Below are 23,920 nucleotides of genomic sequence, written 5' to 3' on the forward strand. Positions count from 1 at the left end.
GCTATGCTCACACACACACACACGCACACACGTACACATACACACTCTCAGAGGGGGATGGGGTGGCAGGAAGGAAAGTGGAGCCATTGTTGAGTGACCGTGTCGTCTCTCACTGTGACCAGGTCACTACGACTACCCAATCTTCTGTACACACGCACACACACACACACACACACACACACACACACACACACACACACACATACACGCACACACACACACACGCACGCACGGACGCACACACACAGATTCATACACAAGAAATGTTTATATTAACTCAAAACAACTATACACACACACACAGGCAACTACACATTCACACACACCAGAGGCATCAATTGGGTATGGCAAGCTATGGCAGCTGCCATACCTTGGCTACAGGGGGAAATAATATGATGTACTTTTCATTGTGCCTGTTGCTAAGGCCCTCGCGCGCGTGCAAGACACCAGTCATGTTGCCATACCTTAGCTTTTTCTGAACTGACGCCGCTGACACACACGCACGCACGCACACACTCACACACAGCACACACTCACACGCACACGCACACTCATACGCACACACACCCCCTGCAGACTGACTCACCCGCAGGGCCTGTAGGTGAAGACGATGTAACTCTCCTCGTCAGTCTTCTCTACGAAGGTAACACACGTCTGCTTCTCCCAGTGGCGCATAGCCTGCTTAAACATGGCCCTCTGACTGCCTACACACACACACGCACGCACGCACACACACACACACACACACACACACACACACACACACACACACACACACACACACACACACACACACACACACACACACACACACACACACACACACACACACACAGAGAGACGTGGCCGTCATGTCAACCATCAAACAGCCATGGCGGTCGAACCCACAAATACTTGTGTGTTTGTGTGAGTGCGTGCGTGCGTGCGTGCGTGCGTGCGTGCGTGCGTGCGTGCTTGCTTGCTTGCGTGCGTGCGTGTGTGTGTGTGAGCAGAGTGGGCTGCATGCACTGTAAATCCAGTGTTAATTTAACGCTTTCACGCCTTTTGCTTAAATTTCTACTCTCCGTATGATGAACACTGCATATTGCATGTGAGCTGCTTATGGCTGATTTACACTTAGTCAACGTCACGTGCAAAAAACAGTTACTTTTCAGGATTCAAATTCAAAAATAGTCAAACTTGCAGATAAGATCTACATGCTCTAAGCGTGTTTCGAGCTTATACTGTAGATCTGCTACTTTTGATGCTTCTGTGTGATGTGGTAGTATGATCAACTAGAGCATTAATTTGTGAATATAAATATGGATATAAGATTTTTACTGCCGGACAGCAACCAAGTGTAAGTGAGGCTTTACCGGTGAAGTTTCCTCCGATGATGTAGGGAATGACCCCACCAGGCCAGATCCTCTCTGCTCTGGAGGTGGCTGCACGGGGGACCCGGCTCCGCACCGAGGCCCCTGGCTTCACAGCTTTACCCGCCGGCTGCTTCCGGCTGTTGGCCTCCGCACTCAGGTTCTTGGGGAGATAGTCTACGACAAGAGAGAGAGAGAGATATTTACCATTAATCACTTTAACACTGGCACCCCTACCCAGGGACGTGCTGGGCCCCTGATTCACCCTGGGAAAAAGAGTTGGAGAGGCCCTCATTGCATGCTATAGAGAGAGATCTCTCTCTATAGCACTGCTGCTACTCAAAGATTTGTGACAAAGTGACAAGCCAGTGGGGCAATTACATGAGTTATATTTCGTCGTTGTCGGGTGGAAACCTTGTATGTCCAAAACCGTTTGTTTTGTATTTATCATTTTGAAAATGATTTAAACTAGTGAAAACAGCCGATCTACAAGCACACAACGCCTCGCGGTGCGAGGCGTTGTGTGCTTGTATATCTGCTGTTCTCACTACTTTTGTGCAACGGCCTTGTATGATGAAGCAGGGCTTTACTTTGCGAAAAAAAACATACAAATTTGAAACTTGGAGATACAAGGTTTCTGCCCGACAGTGACGATGAAAATGATCAAGCGATAAAGCGGATGTGACCGCCTCCTTCCGACTAAATGTATCCGTATATAAATCTAAATCATCTAAGCATAATATAGCTTGATGCTTAAGAGTAAATTGATTTTATTTTACTGAAAGATATATATATTTTAAGATAAATCTTCATGGAAATGGCGAACAGATGACAGCTTCCTCTCTCGGATTCAGGGAGGTGTAGTTCTAGACTATATACTGTATATAGCATTCGGAGATTGTGGAGTAGTTGTCTGGCTACGCAAGACTCCATCGTGACAGGTTGCGAGCTTGTACAACAAAGTATATTGGATAAACAAGTAAGTGTTCAATTCCTGTGAGGAACTTGCATTCGCATAATACAGTAAATACAGTGGTACGTGGGGCTATTAATTGTTATCAGAGTTATTGTTAGACATGGCATTTGGCATGTGTACCCAAGTTATTGGGGAATTTATTAAAACGAGACCCTTCATATTTTCCTGAATGATCTGTAAGACAATCCAATGGCATATTAGCAACATCACCTCGTTTCACGTCTGCATTCCATCGGCACTCACTTGACTCTGACTATCCTAAACATCCCCAGTGCACTGATGTAGTGACACAAAGAGGGCCCTGACCCAAGTAATATTGTGGTTAGAGAGAATGTGTAGGTAAAGCAGAGAGAATGTGTAGGTAAAACAGAGTGCAGTGTCCATACCAAAACCAAATCTACGTATCCTCTCCAGCAGCAGGTATAATGAACTACTCTTCTTGACAAGCTCGTGTTCCTCCTCCAGGCCACCTGACACAAGAGAAGAGAAAAATAAAAAATATGGACATGCCAAACGAAGTATATCCTGTAACAAGATATACTTGAAGAAACTCGGACTCATGGAAGTTCAGAGGTTTATGGGAAGGCGCTACCAGTACACACAACATAGCGCTTCTCACCTGTGGTGTGTCCCTGTTGGGAGTGTGTATGTGTGTGTGTGTGCTGGGTGAGGTCTATCGTCCTGTCGATCTGGAACATACGCAGGTCCTCCTCGTCCAGGGCGATGTCCCCCCAGAACGCAGCTGCAAGTCCAAGAAAACACCACGTTCATCAACATCACCATCATCAATTCTAACATCAAAGCCAACATCAAAGCAGTAAATACGTAATTTTGTCACCTGGCCTACGCCACAGTTGTTAATTAAGTGAATAATTCATCATTCAATAGCATTTAAGGATGGAAGTTAGTTTTGGTTTTATTTATTTTGTATTATTATTATTATTGTGTTACTTTTCAAACTTTCTAAAACTGAAAAACTGAAAATGTAGTTGCAGCAGATATGCAGTTGTAGCCTAGGCTTTTGTCTTTTTCTTTTTTCGTCACTGAAGAAGCATTCTGTCACTGCAGAAACATGTGCCATGTTACCTGCAATCTTGTGTGGAGAGAGAGACCTCTTTTTGATGATATAAGATTAGACCAGATATAAGACTAGACTGCAGTGGCCAACACGCCACCAACAAGACTAAGAATAAAAGTAAGTATGGGGTGGCTCACCGAGTGCACACCATATAAATAAGGCTATAGTCCTTCCCGCAGCTGACCCCAGTTCCAGGGGTGTCGCACCAAATTCTGGGCCCTGGGAACTTTAACTATTGAAAAATAGCAGATATACAAGCTCACAGCGCGCCACTGAGTGCTTGTAGATCTGCTATTTTTGAAAAATAGAAAAATAGAAAAGTCTTTGAATATTTCAAATCCTTCTTTCTATGTCAGTGGTGCTCATACTGCACAAACCTTTTCATGTGAAGGACAAGGACCCCCAAAATGATATGTATTTGGCCACAGACCTTCGCTTAAAAAATACATGTACTATTCAAAGATTTGCACACATTTTCACGACTTTTCAAAAAATATCAGATCTACAAGCTTGCAGAACAGCCCTCGGTGCCGCACAGTGAGCTTGTACATCTGCTATTTTTCAATAGCTAAAGTATAAAATAATTAAGGCCCCTCCACCTTGGGCCCTAGTAACTCAGTCCCACTTTTCCCCCCCTTGTGACGCCCCTGCTGACCCCAGTTCAACCTGAGGCACTTTACAGCATGTCACCCCCTGTCTGTCCTGTCTCTCTGCTCTCTGTCCTATCAAAATAAAGCAAAAGATAATCTTTAAATAAAGTATAGCTGTGGGTTCTCTCTCCAGTTCCAGCTTTGTAGTGTAGGGCGACAGAGAGGGGAAGGTTCTCAAAGTGGGGTCCAGGGACTCCCAGGGGTTCCATTTGTACATTCAGACACTCTGTTGTGGACACACTAAGCATTCTGCTACCAGCCCTTCCTCGACAGTTTTCATTGTGACATAATCGACCTCTGCATTTCCGGGATCAGTCTTGGACAGTCAAATTCTCAGTGTGCGGAGTTAACCATAGATATTTGACTGTGTACTGTGAATGCTACAGTGCAAAATCCTGAGAGTTCATTTAACACTGAGAGTATGTAAATTGACCCATACGTTTTTTTTTTTTCATTCTATTTAATGTAATGTGGGATTTATTTGTGCCTCTATAGGTTGCCAGTCACTAAAGAAACTGGATTGAATACGAAGCATTACGGGTTTTATTTGGTGCTCTTGGAAGCATGCTTTCAGCCAGCAGGTTAAGACAAATGACCTACATATTATTCACTGACTCTGTGTATGTATGTGTGAGTTGTGGCACGTGTGCATGTGCATTTGTCCCTGTTAACTGAAAATCTACTAAGCCGAAACCCTTCGCTGAACTAGATCATAACATTATTGTTCCACATCTGACACACACACAGCACCCAATGAGCTTAAAATGTGTGAGTGCACGCGCGTGTGTGTGTGTAGTGTGGACACACACACACACACACACACACACACACACACGCACACACACACACACACACACACACACACACACACACACACACACACACACACTCCGCCCCAGGACTCTTTTACAGTGGTCCGAGATCAGGCCATGTGTAAGCCCTTGGCAAGTATCTCTCTCTCTCTCTCTCTCTCCTCTCCCCCCCCCCCCCCTCTCTCTCTCTCTCTCTCTCGCTCTCTCTCTCTCTCTCTCTCTCAATTCAAAGGGCTTTATTGGCATGAGAAAACATACGTTTACATTGCCAAAGCAGAAGAGTACACAATACAATACAATACAATACAATCGGGAAAAAAATATATATACAGGTCAGGTGAAAAGAGTTTAACCGTTTTTTTTAAGGTGGTTGGATTCCATTTGATATCCTTCTCCTGCTCCGCTGCCCTCTGCTAGTCCTACTCTCTCTCCCTGCTCTCTTCTGTCCTCTCTCGCCCTCTCCTCCCTGTATCTCCCAACCTCTCGACACGGGGCGATAGCCTTGGAGATAACCATCACTATCACTCAGTGATTAGCTTAGCAAGGTTATGGCTCTCCATGGGGTTTCGGTGGGCTCGCTAACGTGCTAACAATGGCAAACGGGGGAGGAATAATAGCTTGTCATTTACCTAATCAGGATAGCCACTACAGGAAGTGGTGCTCAGGGTGCCATTGTGCGCCACTCCGTGCCATTGTTGCGCGGGGGAACGTAGCCACAATGGCCGACATATGGTTTTCACATCATCTCTATCCAATACGGACGGGGAGTGTGTACAGCTGAATGGAGATGTATGGCTTACAGATTGGACAGATAAGATGAGGACCTTGGCCGATTTAATCAGTAAAGCCATTATGATCTATAATAGAAGGTTAGAGGTCAAGCCCATTGTGTATGTATGTGTTTTATTGGTCCCATGGGAGGGTTTCTGGAGCTCTTTGGAGGTGCTTTCTACACGGAGAAAGCTGCTGAACGAGCAGTTTGTTGTGATTATTATTCACAGTAGGGCATTCACGAATAGTGATTTTTAGTATTCTAATTATTCGACCTCAAAGTATTCGAATAGTCGAATATTCGACAGGACTGGCCAAAATGTCAAATATTAAGTAAGCAAGAGGCGAACATTGTGAAAATAGCCGGTCTACATGCTCACAACGCGAGGCGTTGTGAGCAGATCTGCTATTTTCACAATATTTATCTGCAGAACCGAGTCACATTAAATGTAATACCTACAATTCCAAGTGCTTGTCAGGGTTCTTATGACTTCCTATCTAGCCAAGATTTATAAACCATGAAGAAATATATATATATTTTTAAAGACAAAACAATTAAAAAATAAAACTAAGCGAATATTCGACTTCGGTGAACAACGTTGAATAGTGACTTTGATATTCGAATATTCTAATATTTGGTGAATGCCCTAATTCACAGCAACATTTCTGTGATCAATAAGAGTTAATTTGCTGTTTTCTTATTAGTGTGGTTGCCCGACAGGGAAACACACTGTAGTACTGGGGAAACTTTATTTTTTTCCACTAGATTTTGTGAATCAGATACCATTGGAAATTGATGGAAATCAGTTGCAATTGGAAATGAAAGGAAAAACATTTGAAGAGTGGTGCTAGCTCGATAGTCACGGCAACCACACTTGCAAACAGTGTTGTTTTTGACAGCAAATTTTGATTTATTTTTAGTAATAGTCTTTTGAATGTTAATGTATTTTAGTTTTAGTCATAATTTAGTCACCTGAAAAGTATTAGTTTTAGTCTAATTTTAGTCAACTAAATCTACAGTTGATTTAGTCAACTGAAATGTATTTTGGCAGGCCTTGATGGCATCGTAATGACTGATTTTACACTTTTTACACTTTTTACACTTTTACACTTTACACTTTATCTCACACTCATCTGATTTCCATCAATTTCCAATGGCGTCTGATTCACAAAAAGTTTATCTAGTGGAAAAAAATAAAGTTTCCCCAGGACTACAGTGTGTTAATTTGCTTTTTTCACATTTGTATTTCCTCCTTGATTGAGTCATTCCCCCTAAAGTGCACTTGTGATCTCCTGTCACTGCTGCCAACCCCCTCCTGTTGGTCTGGGGACGGTGTACTATAGACATACTGTGTGCGGTTCTCAGGTTTCTTCAAGGACCCTAATTTAGTTGACATTAGAGCCACAGCACAGACCACCGATGGTGGACGGTCTCTCAGACTGAAATCTTAGAATACGTGTTGTTACTTGCCACAGCAGAGCGCGTAAGTACTGTGTTCGGCTGCGTATGTAGGTAGGTAGGTATGCTATGTGTGTTTAAGCCTGTAGCCCAATCAGGGACCAGCATTTATGGCAACCTTATCATTAACAGCCAATGAGGGACCAGCATTCCCTAAACGTCTTGTAAATGACGTGATGCTGATGTTTAACAATTGAGACATTTAGACTCTGCTAGTGGTTGAGTTTGACCTCTTCGCCACCCGCATGCACCAGTGTTGATTTCTTACCAATCTGGGAACCCATCGTCAAAGAAGAAAGGGCGACACCTTACAAGCCCATGCAGGTTATCGTTGTTGTTTGGTGGAAACCTGTCCAAAAACGTTTAGTATTTATCATTTTAAAAATGATTTAAACCGCAAGGCGTTGTGTGCTTGTAGATCTGATATTTTCACTAGTTTTGTGCGACAGTCTTGTATGGTGAAGCAGGGCTTTACTTCACGAAAAAACGTATACATTTGAAACTTGGAGATACGAGGTTTCTGCCCGACAGTGACGTTATGCATACTTATGGTTGAGCCCGATTCGTGCTTTGTTGTACGGCGGTGTCATGTGCCGGAAATAGAAGATCTATAAACTCACAGCGCATTGTGGTGTCTATGTATGTAATTAATAGTGTAGTTGTGGAGGAGTTGGCCTTACAGTGACAGCAGTGTATATATATATATATATATATATATATATATATATATATGTATATCTTTTTGCTACAAAGTAAACATTACAGTGCTAGCAGGGCAGACTACAAGGACTTAAAGTTTTGCAAAGCAGCTGACACAAGCAGAAAGAGGGTGAGAGAGAGAGAGAGAGAGAGAGAGAGAGAGAGAGAGAGAGAGAGAGGGAGAGGATGAGCACAGGGAGGAGACATACATACAGTACAGTGTACAGTGTAGTAGTGGTGAGAAGAGTCCATTGATTGTTGCGGTCCTGTTAATCCACAGAGACGCCACAAATAAACCAAAGTCAAGGCAGGAGGAAGGGAGGAGAGGAGGAAGGCTGATGCGGAGTTGGAGGGAGGGAGGAGGAGGAGCAGGAAGGAGAGAGAAGAAGGGAGGAGGGGGTGGGTGATGAGAGGATAGCAGAGTGAGGTGTAGGGACAGGTGCGTCACAAGGGTGGGGAAAAGTGGGACTGAGTTACTAGGGCCCAAGGTGGAGGGGCCTTAATTATTGAAAAATAGCAGATATACAAGCTCACAGCGCGGCACCGAGTGCCGCGCTGCGAGCTTGTAGATCTGCTATTTTTGAAAAGTCGTGAAAATGTGTGCAAATCTTTCAATATATGTATATTTTAAGCGAACATTTGTAACTGACATTTTTCTTCTGGAGGGTCCCTGGAACTAAATATTTTGAGATGGGGGTCTGTGGCCAAATACATATCATTTTGGCATGAAAATGTTGGAGCACCACTGACGTAGAAACAGGTTTTTCAAAAAACCTTAAAAGGATTTGAAATATTCAGACTTTTCATGATTTTTCAAAAACAGCAGATCTACAAGCTCGCAGCGCGGCACTCGGTGCCACGCTGTGAGCTTGTATACCGGTATCTGCTATTTTTCAATAGTTAACGCACAAAATTGTGTGTAATAATGCGTTCCCAGTTCTCTAAATGGGTTAAACCCCTTCCCACTATGAAGAACATTCATGAGGGGGCCCACAGTGAATCCTTGTACCCAGGGCCCAGAGTTTGGTGCGACACCCCTGTAGTGAGGTATAGTGAAACGAGGTAGAGAAGGAGTGAGGAGTCTTTATATTGATCTAAATAGCACCACGATGCACCTGGGGACCTGCAGCATGCTGACCACTACCTCGCTGTTTACCCTTCATCTGAGGCACTGCACCACCACCAAGGCATCAACAACACACACACACAGGCACACGCACGCGCGCACGCGCGCACGCACGCACGCACGCACGCACGCACGCACGCACGCACGCACGCACGCACGCACGCACGCACGCACGCACGCACGCACCCCATGTAGTCATGTAGTCACACTGTCACATAAACACCTGTGCTTGTGTGCAAAGAATACTGGTACATGCATGGATACATCACCTGAAGAAACATGCATGCATGTGACAGACACACACACACACACACACACACACACACACACACACACACACACACACACACACACACACACACACACACACACACACACACACACACACACACACACAGCACAGGCAGCAGTAATGCACCAAATGCTGCCTTCTGTTTGTACACTGTCACTATCTCACAGTGTTAGCAGTGTGTTGATGCCATCTAGCCTGTCAGCACGCGATCGATCAGAACACAATCTCTGCCCACACCACAGCTTTACACTGGAGCCCAGCGTAAAACATCAATCCCACACACTATGACGAAAGCTGTGTGAGCGCGCTCACACGTTAGTGCGTTTGTGTTTTCTGTTTGCCAAGAGCATAAATACTATTTAACAAACTCACTTCCACACTTAGTCAAACACATCCGTAAAAACACAGATACAGTCTCATACTCATTACGCTGTGCTTACTGTACCTGCACATACAGTAAGCAGTGTCCGACTCATGATGCTCTGATTGTACAGAAACGTGCAGGGGCGTCACCCCCTAGCTTCACATTGAAGCAAACAATTCAGGTATTTTATTCATATTTCCTTCACCTATGAATGTTTTTTGCATATTGATCTGATTTTAGATCGACACTTAATAACCTACACACTTGTTTTATTTCTGCAATCATAGATTCATTTCTCACTTTCAAACTGGCTTCCCTTTTTTCTAACACATCGTTTTTTTTTTGCCAACCTCTAGTTTTTTAACCGCTTTCAACCTGGCGTCCCTATTTTGAGCATTCAAAAGTCTCCCGACAATTTAAAGAAAAACAGCCTGTTACTTTCCACGACTATATGTGTGAAAATAGGTTTCAAGTAGTGGGTAAATGAACGCTCTTCGGCTACTGTGCAAACTGTTCAATTCTAGTGTTCTTACTGTTCTTTGACATTTCGCATGCAATGTGACTGAAGCTCTCCGTGGGGTACAGCTAGCACACAGACACACACTTTGCAGAGCACACACACCAGCACGCAAGCAAAAAACACCTCATTAAAGGTCCTCATTAGGCAGATATAAGGTCAGTCACTCTGTAGGTAGGCTAAGGTCACATGGATGCATGTGAGTGCACACGTGTGTACCAATCCTCCATCCATTTGTCATTCTGTCTGTCTGTCTGTCTGTCATTATGTGTGTGATATTATTATTACATATGACTTATGAATGTGAATATGATGAGTGTACCGCGATATTAAAAAGGGATTATCTCAGCGCTGCGGCGAAGGATTTTCATAAAGTAATCACTGTGTGAGCTGGCTGTTCAGAATTAACCCTTCAAGGAGCTCGGGGAGAGATGCTACAGCCTGGCCCTGCAGATTGGCACCCATGATTAGGCTTAGGTGATCCTCTCTTGAGTGTTTGAGGAATTACGGAAATGGGGAGTCCAGAAGGCATTGCATGTGTTTTGGTTTTGAAATGGAGAGACGGAGATGGAGACAGAAGATTTATTTGAGAGTTGGAGTTGATCTTTTTCAGTTTTGTGAAATACCATGGAGTAAATAAGCGTCTTTTGTCTTTTGCACGGGGGGTTGCGTCACATCATGGAGTTTACAGTGAAATCAATGTCAGCTTCAAGGATGTCTTAGGCTTTAGTGTCAAAGAAAAACACTTCTCTTATTTATAGGTTTATACCTAGATGCTTGTGTTTATTAAATGGGGTTCCACAGTCAGTCATGCTGCTCCACAAAAACTAAGCTAAATACACATGACAATAGGGTGAAAATTCCAGAGATATCTATGACATTTTGCTTCTGATTGCGACCGTCAGGTTGCAGTTACTATCAAAACCTCCACTGGCTGTCTGTCTGTCTGTCTGTCTGTCAGTCAGTCAGTCAGTCAGTCAGTCACGTCACGTCACACTTTTCCCCTACTTCATATCTCCGCCACCATTGCCCCTATCCATGCCAAACTTTGCACACACACTCTGCCAAACCACAACCTCCATCCCGCATTTCTCACATGGCCCTCTTCTAGAGCCACCATGAGGCCAATTCTTACAAAACACATTTTTGGACACTGCTCCAACAGATTTAGCCCTAAAATCACGCAAAGCGGTACATAGTATCTTTAAAGCCATGTCATCAACATGGATTGTGTATGTGACCTGGCGGTCGCTTATCTCCCGATTAGGGAGTCTTACTGGTAGTATGTTAGTTAAAGTCAACCTAATATTGGCATAGAACAGACACCCTTCGATCTGTGATATGCCCAGGGGTGTCGCACCAAATTCTGGGCACCAAATTTATTGCATAAATGGAATACAGTACAGTTAATCTTGGCGTTAATGAGCTCCGCGTTCGGAGCTGTTCCCTGAATTTTGTGCATGCTTTTTGGAGCATGCTAAGCAAAATCAGGGAACGCTAAGCAATACCCCCCATAGGGATACAATAGCAGAACAATAGCAATACAAGACATGTAACTTAGTCACAATCACAAGTATTTGAGCTTAGCCTGACTGATCGTGCAAAGGTGGAGGCTGGGGTGGAGGAGGCAGCTAGCAGCGAATGATTCCGAAGCTTCGGAAACCAAGCATAGGTAGAGAAAGCAAGCCGTATTTAAAGGAGCCTTCCCTACTGATTGAGAGCTTTGATTGGAGTATGACAGTCATGTGACGTAATGACCAGCAGATATGAGAATGAGGAATGAAAACAGAGCTGACTGACAGCTGACTACAGCTGAACTAACCCATGAACTAACGTGTTCGCTCCATATCTACAAGCTCACAGCACGGCACTCAGACTTGAGCTTGCAAATCTGCTATTTTTTCAATAGCTAAAGTATGAAATAATTAAGGCCCCTCCACCTTGGGCCCTAGTAACTCAGTCCCCCCCCTTGTGACACCCCTGGATATGCCAGCCTATCTGTGAGTACTCCAGGAGCACCAACAATCTCTGCTGAGCACCTCAGTGTTACAGTAATGTCTGTTTTTATAAGAATGGTCTGTTGTGTTTGCAGGTATACAGTATGAGGAATTTGTTTTGGCGAGGTTGATGAATTACAGTGAACAATGTCAATACAATGAAATAATATGGATTTATAAAGAATACAGATAATAAATTATGCAACAAAGATATTTTTCATGGTTGTCATCCCGAGTTCCCACTTTTTTACTTAGTAATTTTCATAGTAACATTTTTGTGAAAATATGTATAAGCTTGACAGCCTCTTTTTGAAGAAAAAGAAAGATATATAAAAAAAGAGTAGTGTATAATTGATTCATTGTGTAATTTATTATCAAAACAATTATTTTATTTACTTGTCTGTTCATTTTGCTCTTAGTGCAACCATATACAGTATAAGCTATAAATATGGACTGTGGACCTCAGTGAGTATCGGAGGAAAAGATGAGAATGTCAGAGGGGGGGCAAGAAAGAGAGAGAGAGAGAGAGAGAGAGAGAGAGAGAAAGAGGGAGAGTAAAAATAAATCAGAAAAGAGGGGATTATCTACCCCTGCTGCAGAAAATAGAATAATCATGAATAACGTGTGTATGTGTGTGTGTGTGTGTGTGTGTGTGTGTGTGTGTGTGTGTGTGTGTGTGTGTGTGTGTGTGTGTGTGTGTGTGTGTGTGTGTGTGTGTGTGTGTGTGTGAGAGAGAGAGAGAGAGAGAGAGAGAGAGAGAGAGAGAGAGAGTGTTAAAACCGAGTTAAAAACCCATGTTTGTCGATAAATATTTGATGTGTTCTGATTTCTGAGTGAGTGTGTGTGTGTGTGTGTGTGTGTGTGTGTGTGTGCGTGCGTGCGTGCGTGCGTGCGTGTTGCTGAATAGGTCAGATAAGGACAAAGCATCTTTGGGGTCAGACTGTCTGGGTCCCACACAAACACCACACACACACGCCGCGTGTACAGTATGCGCACACGTGTTGAGTTCTCAAGGAGGAGATTGCATTGACTTATATTCATTCCATATCCCAGAACCCCAACCTTTCAGTCGTACACCAATTTTGTCCCCACTTTGACCAGCATATGACTAATCATATGTTATTGTCTCACTGTAACCAGAGATCAAATTGCATACCTCCACGGACATATACTGTATCTCCACACACACGCGCGCACACATGCACACACACACGCACGCACACACAACCCTACCATTGTTCTCACAAGATCACCGTAGTAATTCTCAGCTATTACTGTCCTGAAATGCTAAATGTCCATCATCAACTTTGTGTGTTTGTGTGTTTGTGTGTGTGTGTGTGTGTGTGTGTGTGTGTGTGTGTGTGTGTGTGTGTGTGTGTGTGTGTGTGTGTGTGTGTGTGTGTGTGTGTGCGTGCGTGCGTGCGTGCGTGCGTGCGTGCGTGCGTACAGTAAGTCAGAGAGTCTTATGTGTGCATTTCCAGCAGACAGCTTTGGTTGTGCAGTGATGATGCAGATGGTGATAATCAATTCCAAACTGCTCACCTCTTGAACTGATATTAAACAGTGAAATGTTACCTCACCTCCTCCTACCCCAGCCCCAAACTAGGAAAAGCCTTACAGGAAATTAAGACTATAAATCAACAAGTTGAGAACATACCGGTAATTGCGTGATTATTACAATTCCCATGGTATGGAGTGTGAAATGTGTTACGTGTTACTTTTCATATTTATTTTTTTCTTTTTAAGATTTGTTTTTGGGCTTTTTTTATGCCTTTATTTGATAGGACAGTAGACTGACAGGAAATGGGGAGGGAGATGGGGAATGACATGTGGCAAAGGTCATCCGGATCGGGAATCGAACCGGCGACGGCAGCAGGCATCATAGCCTAGTATGTGGTATGCGCCTTGACCACTAGGCCAGCGGGCGCTCCTACTTTTCATCCTTAAACTCAATCTATACTTGACCCCTTCCCTCTACATCAAATATCCTCACCGAAAATAGCAGCAAATCTGCAACTGCAAGCCCACAATGAGTTGTCTTGTAACGTGTTGTGAGCTTAAATATCAGCTATTTTCGACGTTGTTCACCCGTTTTCAATGAATGTTCATGGTCTGTATTATATTATGACATGCCTAGAATAGGTGCGCTAGGGTTCAAGTGCTTTAAGGAAGAGCAGGCAGTCCACTCTGGACACCAGAATGATAGCACAGACCAGTGGTTCCCAACCCAGTGTTTGGGCTAGACAGCAGGAATGGAGAGAGAGGCATACAGTGTAGGCAAGACCAACAGTAGGAAAGCTGAAAGAGAGACAATATAGGAGACTAAGGGCCGATCCATACTCCACTTTTAGCCGCATTTATTTTGTTTCGGCTCTGTCCAAACTACAATATGACGTCATTCAGAGGTTCGGGGGGACGGGTACCGTCATTAATTCGGTTGTTCAGTGCCACCGAGATTTTGTGACTCCCCGAACCGAACAGAAATAAATTCTGCACTAAAAGTGGAGTGCGAATCGTCCCAAACAGTCTGAATTAAGCTGGAAGGGAAACACTGTAATGGAGACAGACAGTATAGGAGAGCTGAGATGGAGACAACGTAGTCATAGGGGAAACTAACAAAAGCAAGGAGTGCCACAGTCAGAGAAGATTATATGGTTAATTGTACATGTATGTCATTGTTGCAGCCACAATAGCAATGACATACTGTACATGGACAATTAAACATGAAACAAAAAAATCTCTGAGTGCAACCCTCCTTGCTTTTATTAGTTTTGGTGAGTTTAATAAGGGCAAGGCACCAGGCGGTCTGAGTGCTGTGGTAACATAAACTAACTGACAATGTGGGGGACAGACAGTGGGAAAGCTGAGAGAGGGAATATAGAGGAGATGTACAGTGGGAACGCTGGGGGGGAAACAGTGTCATTGTGACATGTGGGAAAGTTGAGATAGAAACAGTGTAATAGGGGGAGAGAGTTAATATTGCGTTAATATAGAGTTAAAGGAGCTATAGTCAATTTTTTTTACACTTTGTTTACATTCTATTCTTTGATAGTGTTAGACTAGGATGTAAACAAAGTGTCGGCCCAACAATGGCCAAAATGATTATTTTATCATTATTTTACACTTTTTGTGGTCATTTTTGAATAGAAACACATATATGAAGCTTATTTTTTTATAAAATATTTTCGAAACATTATTTTTATTTTAGCATCTGTTTTTTCAAGAAAAGGTTGACTATAGCTCCTTTAATATACATGTGTTGCATGTTTTTCATCAAGTGAATGTGCACACATGACAATAAAAAGAACACCAGAATGGGAGTCGTCCAGTCAGGGATGTCACATGGGGGGGAAAAGTGGGACTGAGTTACTAGGGCCCAAGGTGGAGGGGCTTTCATTATTTTATTCTGTAGCTATTGATAAATAGCAGATTTACAAGCTCACAGCACGGTTGCGAGCTTGTAGATCTGCTATTTTGGAAAAGTCATGAAAATGTATTTTTAAGCAGACATTTGTAAGTCAAATGTTGCTTCAGGGGGGACCCTACTGAATATTTTGAGATGGGGGGTCCGTGGCCAAATACATATCATTTTGGTGGTCCTTCACAAAAAAAAGTTTGAGCACCACTGACATAAATAGAAACATAGGTTTTTCAAAAAACCTCAGAAGGATTTGAAATATTCAAAGACTTGCACAAATCTTCACGATTAAAAAAACAATAGCAGATCTACAAGCTCGCAACGCGGCACGCGAGCTTGTAGATCTGATATTTATTTTTCAATATTTTAAGGACAAAATAATGCGTAATAATGCCTTCCCAGTCTAAATGGGTTAACCCCCCCCCCCCCCCCCCTCTCCCCCTAGGAAGAACATTCATGGGGGGCCCGGCCCGCAGTGAATCCTTGTACCCAGGGCCCACCCCTGCATCCAGTTACTATAGCCGTACCAGCAGGGCACAGGTCACACTGATCAGATAGTGAGTGACATCATCGCAGAGTCACAGCCGGTACACATTACCAGTGTTTCATCACATTGGGCCATGGCGAATGCCCAGGTGAAGATCTACATCTAAACAAAGCGTGACAGTCAAATGAATTTAATTACTAGTCATCATGTTCGGGTTTTGCCAGAGAAAAACCTGCAGGCAAACCTCTGATTGGCTGGGCTGGAACAGAAATGATTGGCTGGTCCTTAAGACCATAGATGTTAATGAGGTATACAATCATGGCTGATACCGCAAATGAAAGTAGACTTCCCAAGGAATATGGAGAATTTATAATTTAAAAAATCACTTCATTATTGACAGCTATGGCTCAGTTAATGCCGAGTGGTCTTGGCTGCCAATATGGATTTGTGCGCTCTGTGCACTCGTGAGGGCCGGCCAGTGTTGCATTGCAGGTGATTCAATGTTTGGGTGGACGGTAATTAAATGATGTCACGCGCATGTCACTTAACAACTACTCTACAGAAGTTAACAGGTCTATTGATATGCATACAGGCTTGTCCCTTTGTTACGACCAATGCAAGTGTCCTTACAACCACACATTTCTTTTTGCGCTCTAGACGTGCTCAGACCAGGTTGTCTTTTTTCAAGTGAAGGTTCATAACAGCAGAAACCGCATTGCGCCCTTAATTAACATATGAACACTCCCCCAATGCGTTAAATATGCTGGCAAGTCTTAAAAAATCGTAAACTGTTTGTGTTCAGCACGACTTGCATAATAAGGATTGCGCATAAGATGGTGGCGTTGTCACTTAATTAACGCATAAGATCTGAGAATAAGACAATCAAAATAGGGCCCTTTGTGTCTCCATAGGAAACAAAGCTCCACTGCTGGTCATCAGATTATTGGCTTAGGAATGTGACAAACACACAAAAATATCCATGAATTCACGTCTCCATGGGGTGAGAACCTTCCTCTACTCCTCCCGCCCAACACTCCCTGCTGACAGGTGCCACTCCAGCCGGCAGGAATACGTGCAGTGACGAATATCACCCTCCCCGCGCCCGGCTTCCCTCCCCTGGACACGGGCCAATTGTGTTCGTATAGACCAGGGGTTTTCAAAGTGGGTGACGGGACACCCTGGGGTGCTGTGATGCCAGTACAGGGATGCCACGAGATCATTTGATAATATTTGGAATTCATCAATATCACTACATCAATATCACTTCACTATGCCTAGTAAAACAGACCTGATTTGCACTGTACTTGATGAGTTATTTTTCCATCTACGACAACTCTCTTTTACAAGCTCACAACACGTCACGTTGTGACGCGTTGTGAGCTTGTAGATCGGCAATTTTTGGTGAACCTTCCCCCCAGAATAGGCATGCTGGGGTTCAAGTGGTTAAACGTCAAATATAAAGTTATTTTCAGTCAGTTCTGATGGAAACTGATATTTCTCCAAAAGGATGTAAGATTCTAAAAATTAACAGTGTAATTCAGGGGTGCCGTGGTTGAAAAGGTTATTTACAGGGGTGCCCTGAGTCAAAAAAGTTTGAAAACCCGTGGTATAGACACTCGACAAAGCTGGATGCGCCGCGATGGATTCAAACCCACAACCTCCGCAGCGGTGGGCAAGGCAAGCAGCCACCTGAGCGATGGGTCTTTCTTTATGGGAGTTATAGGAGCATGCCTGGGATCTGACCGATCCCACTGCTCGTCCGTAATCAAACTTGTGTAACACAAAGGATGCAAACACTTCATAATTGAACAAAGCATGCTGGGTACAAGAGGCGTGCGTGAGGCGATGCTGACTCATGGCTTCTCCGTGAGCGGAACTCCGGCGTTCCAAAACAAACATTCCTCTCTGAGAGTTTAGTGCTGAGCCCAGAATCCTCAGGAAGGATTGGGAAGCTGGGTGGCAGAGCACTCTCTGGCCGGGAAAATCCTGTTTAATATAATATGAGAGAGAGAACGCCGCTGGCTGCCTATGTGTCTCTGTGTTACACACACACACACACACACACACACACACACACACACACACACACACACACACACACACACACACACACACGTGTCGTACACATACATGCACGAACATGCACACACGTGTACACCTCATACACATCTATGCATACAGTGAGAGTACCGTATGTGAACATACTGTACATGTACACACCAGCACTGTCATTTTCACCACACGCACACACATACGCACACACATACGCACACACAAACACACACACACACACACACACACACACACACACACACACACACACACACACACACACACACACACACACACACACACACACACACTCTCTCTCTCTCTCTCTCTCTCTCTCTCCCTCTCTCTCTATCAATATTTTTCTGTCATACACAAACATAATGCACAAATACAGTATGCACACTTGCCCTTACACATTCATTACATGCACATACACCATATATATGCATGTATCTTGCTTTCATCTTTCTTGCTTACACGTAAGCACACTCACATACTCATGCACGCACACACGGACACAGTTTCCTTCCTATGGAGAAAGGGGGAAGGGGTGAACAGTAGCCCCCTGCTTGTTGTCACGACATGGTGGGCTCCACTCACACACACACACACACACACACACACACACACACACACACACACACACACACACACACACACACACACACACACGTAAGCTTTGACACAAAATGGCCATACGGTGGGTCAGTGAGCTGGTTCTATATTGTATGTTGTTGTTGTTTATCATATTATTATTGTGCTTTCTGTGCCTCGTGTCGAGCACAAATACAGTTTACTACTACTATGTAATGTTTTCATCCAGGGGGGTGACCTACTGTACAATGACTTAGCAGGGAAGGGTCCTTTGGTTTCCAGCTCAAGGACACTTGGACAATGGACACTTGAAGTAGGAATTGTGCCTGGGTCTTTGCCAATGTAAAATCATTTCATCTCTGAGATTGCAAAGCTTTACCAGCCCTCTCTCAGATTGCAATTGACACTCAGGATTCAGCAGTGTATAAATCACTAGAACACTAGACAACCAAGCCACTAGGACCACCAGACTAGACCACCAAACCACTATACCACTAGACCAGTGGTCCTTTTCAGGCCGCGAGCCCCAAAATAATCATATTTTAACTGGGGACCCCCCCCCCCACCGCGACGGGCACTAAGAGTTGAGGCATTACATTTTGTAGAACACGGTTCTATTGTGAAATAGCAGATCTATGCTTGTAGATCGACTATTTTCAAAATGTCTGCCTCTAATATTTGCCAATTTGGCCAATGTTTAATTTGTCATTTTAGAGGTATTAAAATGTCCTTAAATTGTCTCTTTAGAATTGTGTAGGTACCCTCAATACACTTAAACTTTATGTTGGTTTGTTTACTGAGAGTTAATCATCTGTGGACCCCCCACAGATGATGGGGGGGGGGGGGGGGGGGTAGTGAATTATGGTGTAGGTTATATGAAATGTGAGTTTACCATAATCACAGTAATCCCATCATATTCAAGGGCTTTAGGAAAGAAATTAGTTTAGAGCACCGCAGAGAGGAGGTCAGAGCCGTAGAAGAAGAGAATCGCGACCCGCTTTGATCTCGCTGCTCGTTCTATCTCAATGAGATAACATTGGCACTATCGCATTGAGAATGAGCATTTCCGCATTCCATTCTTACAATGGGATTCAACGTCACTCTCATCTGGAGTGTGTGTGTGTGTGTGGGGGGGGGGGGGGTGTCTGTGACCAGCTGATGTTCGTTGATGCTTGTTAATGCATCAAGGAAGGCAATTTATGTTTCTGCACTGTCAAATAGGTCTACATCTATTCTAAGATAGCATCAAAGCCAAAGCTTTTTTCCCCCATGTTAACCCTAGGTTCTAAACAAGAAAGCATGTTTACAGTTGTTGCACATAAATTAAGTACTTTTACATGAAAAGTATGCTACTTTTGCAACGTAAAACGTAAATAAAAGTTGTGAAAATGTGGAGACCACCAGAGTAGACCACCAAACCACCAGACCACCAAACAAGACAAATCTGCGAGTGGAAGAAGAAAAAAATAGCTCTAGTGATATTAGTCTGGCCATGCCAGGCTACCACTAGACGAGGGGTTCCCAAACTTTTTTGGCTTAGGGCACCCCTATAAATATTTTTTTCATCCAATGCACCCCTACATTATTCATAATTTTCACTCCCAGCACCTTATATTTATAGCATATTTTAGCCATTATGTTGCGAGGAAAATGTTGAGATGATAGCCCTTTTGGGTAAAACTGACTTAAAATACGTTAGTACTTCAAGTTTTAAAATGATACTAAATATTCTTTTAAGTGTCCAAATAAATTCCAACTATTATGAAATTATTTCGCGGAACCCCTGGACTGCTGTCGTGGCACCCCAGGGTGCCCCAGGTCACCCACTTTGAAAACCCCTGCACTAGACACCAAACCCCCAGACCACTGGACCACTTGGCCATTCTGAAGTTGGTCTGATTGCTGTGTGAGAAAATGTGTCTGCAATCTGCATCCCTAAAGTCCAGAGTGTACAGTAGTCTCATGCTAAGACGCAGCACTTCTTCGATTCAGCCAGCATGCTTTGTTTTGCTTTCACTCTGTGTGTGTGTGTGTGTGTGTGTGTGTGTGTGTGTGTGTGTGTGTGTGTGTGTGTGTGTGTGTGTGTGTGTGTGTGTGTGTGTGTGTGTGAGAGAGAGAGAGAGAGAAAGAGGGTTTTATGAGAACACTGATTTGGAAGGAAGCATGAATGACTCGTACTGAGAGTAACAGCTTCTGTGGTGTGTGAGCGTGCGTGCGCGCGTGCGTGTGTGTGTGTGTGTGTGTGTGTGTGTGTGTGTGTGTGTGTGTGTGTGTGTGTGTGTGTGTGTGCGTGCGTGCGTGCGTGCGTGTGTGTGTGTGTGGTGGTCATCTCCAGCTGAGTAGCAGGATGCAGACAACCAGGAAGAGATAAGCACGGGTGAATGGAGAGAACGCTGCGCATGCGTGTGCACATACTTGCGTGTGTGTGTGTGTGTGTGTGTGTGTGTGTGTGTGTGTGTGTGTGTGCGTGTGCGTGTGCGTGTGTGGGTGCGTGTGTGTGTGTGTGCGCGCGCGTGCGTGCGAGCGTCCGTGTGTGTGTGTCAGTGCAGGGAAATCACTACACAAAGACATGGAAGTGTGTGCTCTCCTGTCTGGCAACGTGGGATGTAGAGGAGATAAGCAGACAGCCAGTGTTTTCCCAGCAATAACAGGAGACGGAGTACAAGCCACTCACATATCTTACATGCTAGCAACATGCTAGCAACACACACACACACACACACACACACACACACACACACACACACACGCACACACGCACACACACACACACAGTACACACACACACACGCACGCACGCACGCACACACACACACACACACACACACACACACACACACACACACACACACACACACACACACACACACACACACACACATACAAGGATACAGACATGCATGCTATAGACCTGACGCACTAGAGCCTGGATTTGTTGGGCCAATGCCGATATTAGTGTGTCAATGTACCTGTATTGGCCAATTCTCTCTCTCTCTCTCTGTCTCTCTCTCCCTCTCTCATAAATATAGGCTATCCCTATCCCATTTTCAAGTTTCCATATAGCCAGCCATATATCAGACAACATACAGTGTATACGGCGGTAGGATATACTGTATCTGTGATAGCCAAAATATCGGCGGCCATTATCTTTGGATGAACAACTTGATAGGCCTCATAATAATAATACATAGATACCTATTTCCTCCCGCAAGGGAAATTCAGTATTTTCAGCTGAACCAAGCTGATTTGCTGCCCACAAGGAGCGTGTGAGCAATTAGGGGTTAAGAGTCTTGCTCAGAGACATACATTGACATTGCTTCCCTGGCCTGGAATCGAACCTGGGACAACCAGGGGCTCTAGTTCCCCAGGCGGGCTCCAATAACCATTCAGCTATGCTGCCCCTAAATACACATACAGATAGTGCCTTCATCCTACTCCTCCTGATAAACAGCCCCCGCGGATGCAGGTGCAGCCCCCCAATATCACTCTACCCGCCCGGCTTCCCTGCCCCAACACCACGGTGACGGCTAATTGTGTTGGACGCTGGGCCAAGCCGGATGCACCGCGGAGGATTCAAACCCCCACACTCTGCTGTGCTGGACAGGTGCTTTACCCTAGAGCAGGGGTGGCCAACTTTGATGATGGCGAGGGCCACTATATTTCCACCTTCACTCCAGAGGGCCACATTGCATATTGCTACGTCCTACTTTGTCATATCTCATACAAAAGAAGCAAAAATAGCAGATCTACAAGCTCAAAACGCATCGCGCTGCGATGCGTTTTGAGCTTGTAGATCGGCTATTTTTGCCTCTTTTGAATTGGAATCGTGAATTATTTTGTTATTTTTTAATTGGAATCCTGAAATGTAACATTTTTATCTAATTTCAAATGCATTTACTCATGTTAACTTTATGAACCTCAATACAAATACATTGGACAAAAATACATTTTAATACTACTATACTAGTCATTAAGCTATTAATATAGACTGATGGAATTAAAGCAGGTCATGTTTGGAATTGTAACAGCTGAAATCAATAATATATCAGTATTCCGATATTAACCTGAGGGCCGCATTAAGTGAAGGTTGGGGCCGCATGTGGCCCCCGGGCCGCCAGTTGCCCATGTATGCCCTAGAGCCATCCGCTCACACTTGTAAGTCACTCTGGATAAATTGTAAATTGAACAGTACTAACTGACTGTGAGTGCGACTGCGACTGCGCATGTGTGTGTGTGTGTGTGTGTGTGTGTGTGTGTGTGTGTGTGTGTGTGTGTGTGTGTGTGTGCCATGAGAGGTAGGGCATCGCAGTTTAAGCCCCGCCCAGTCCTCACTCGGGAGCCGGAAGCGTTTTCCCCATTCATTTCATCCATAGACATTTCATAAAGTATTTATTTAAACGTCTTTTAAGCCTCTGACAAAGCCAACCCGGGTTCTGAGGAATCATGACAATAAACACTATTTTTTGCATGCAACGATTAATTAGAAAGCTGAAAAAAAGGGCAAGGTACAACACTGTGTACATCATTTTTGTCAAAACTGCAGAAACTACACTCCCACAAAGCATTACGAATGACATTTATTTCCTGAAATATATCCCATAAACCATGCTCAGTTTAGTTATCCAGGCCAGCATTATGGCCTGACATGTAGTGATTTTCATCTCTGTGGACGCTCTTATCGCCATCTTTAAACTAGTGCATCATATTTGTAAAAGAAAGACACTCGCTCACTGAGTTCTCCTGAAGTGCAATAATCTTCCGGGCTGACAGGGGGCAGTAGCTATTTCCGAGGTAGCCGCAAGCTCCACCAATCACAGACGTCGATTTCACCAGATGTAAATTTTTAGCAGTATGGGTAATGCAGTTCTTCTCCATGCGATCATTATTGAAACATGTTTTTATTAAAACTAGAATGATTGCAATCATACTAAGGGGTTGGAGCATATAGAACCATTTTACAACCAGAATCCTAGTGGTAAGTGTACATTGAATTGTTAAATCCCCTATGGTGAAAATGAATGGGCAGTTTACTTCCGGCTCCTCACTGCGATGCCCTATACATGGCTGGCCAGAGTATAAATAGATTCTTTATAGGTGCTGATATTTACAGCATAAAAACCATTTCTCATGTTTTTAACCTACAACACACACTCAATGCCTCGTCTGTTCCCCTTGAACCACACGCACACGAACACACACACACACACACACACACACACACACACACACACACACACACACACACACGCGCGCGCGCGCGCGCGGTAAGTTCTTCG

The 23,920-nt window shown here is 44.1% G+C and overlaps 1 protein-coding gene across 1 annotated transcript in view; it reads right to left on the reverse strand.

The window, feature by feature from the left end:
* tll1 (tolloid-like 1) overlaps nt 1-23,920 on the reverse strand; it is a gene marked incomplete at both ends in the record, with an annotated part of 72,307 nt that overhangs the window by 43,213 nt on the left and 5,174 nt on the right. The window contains 4 exons of the mRNA XM_080722828.1: nt 587-704; nt 1,356-1,529; nt 2,715-2,798; nt 2,948-3,070. Of these exons, the coding sequence (XP_080578954.1) occupies nt 587-704; nt 1,356-1,529; nt 2,715-2,798; nt 2,948-3,070 (499 nt within the window). The remainder of the gene's footprint in view (nt 1-586; nt 705-1,355; nt 1,530-2,714; nt 2,799-2,947; nt 3,071-23,920) is intronic.

Source organism: Nannobrachium achirus (genome assembly GCF_963921795.1).
Source record: "Nannobrachium achirus genome assembly, chromosome: 3".
NCBI classification, from domain to species: domain Eukaryota; kingdom Metazoa; phylum Chordata; class Actinopteri; order Myctophiformes; family Myctophidae; genus Nannobrachium; species Nannobrachium achirus.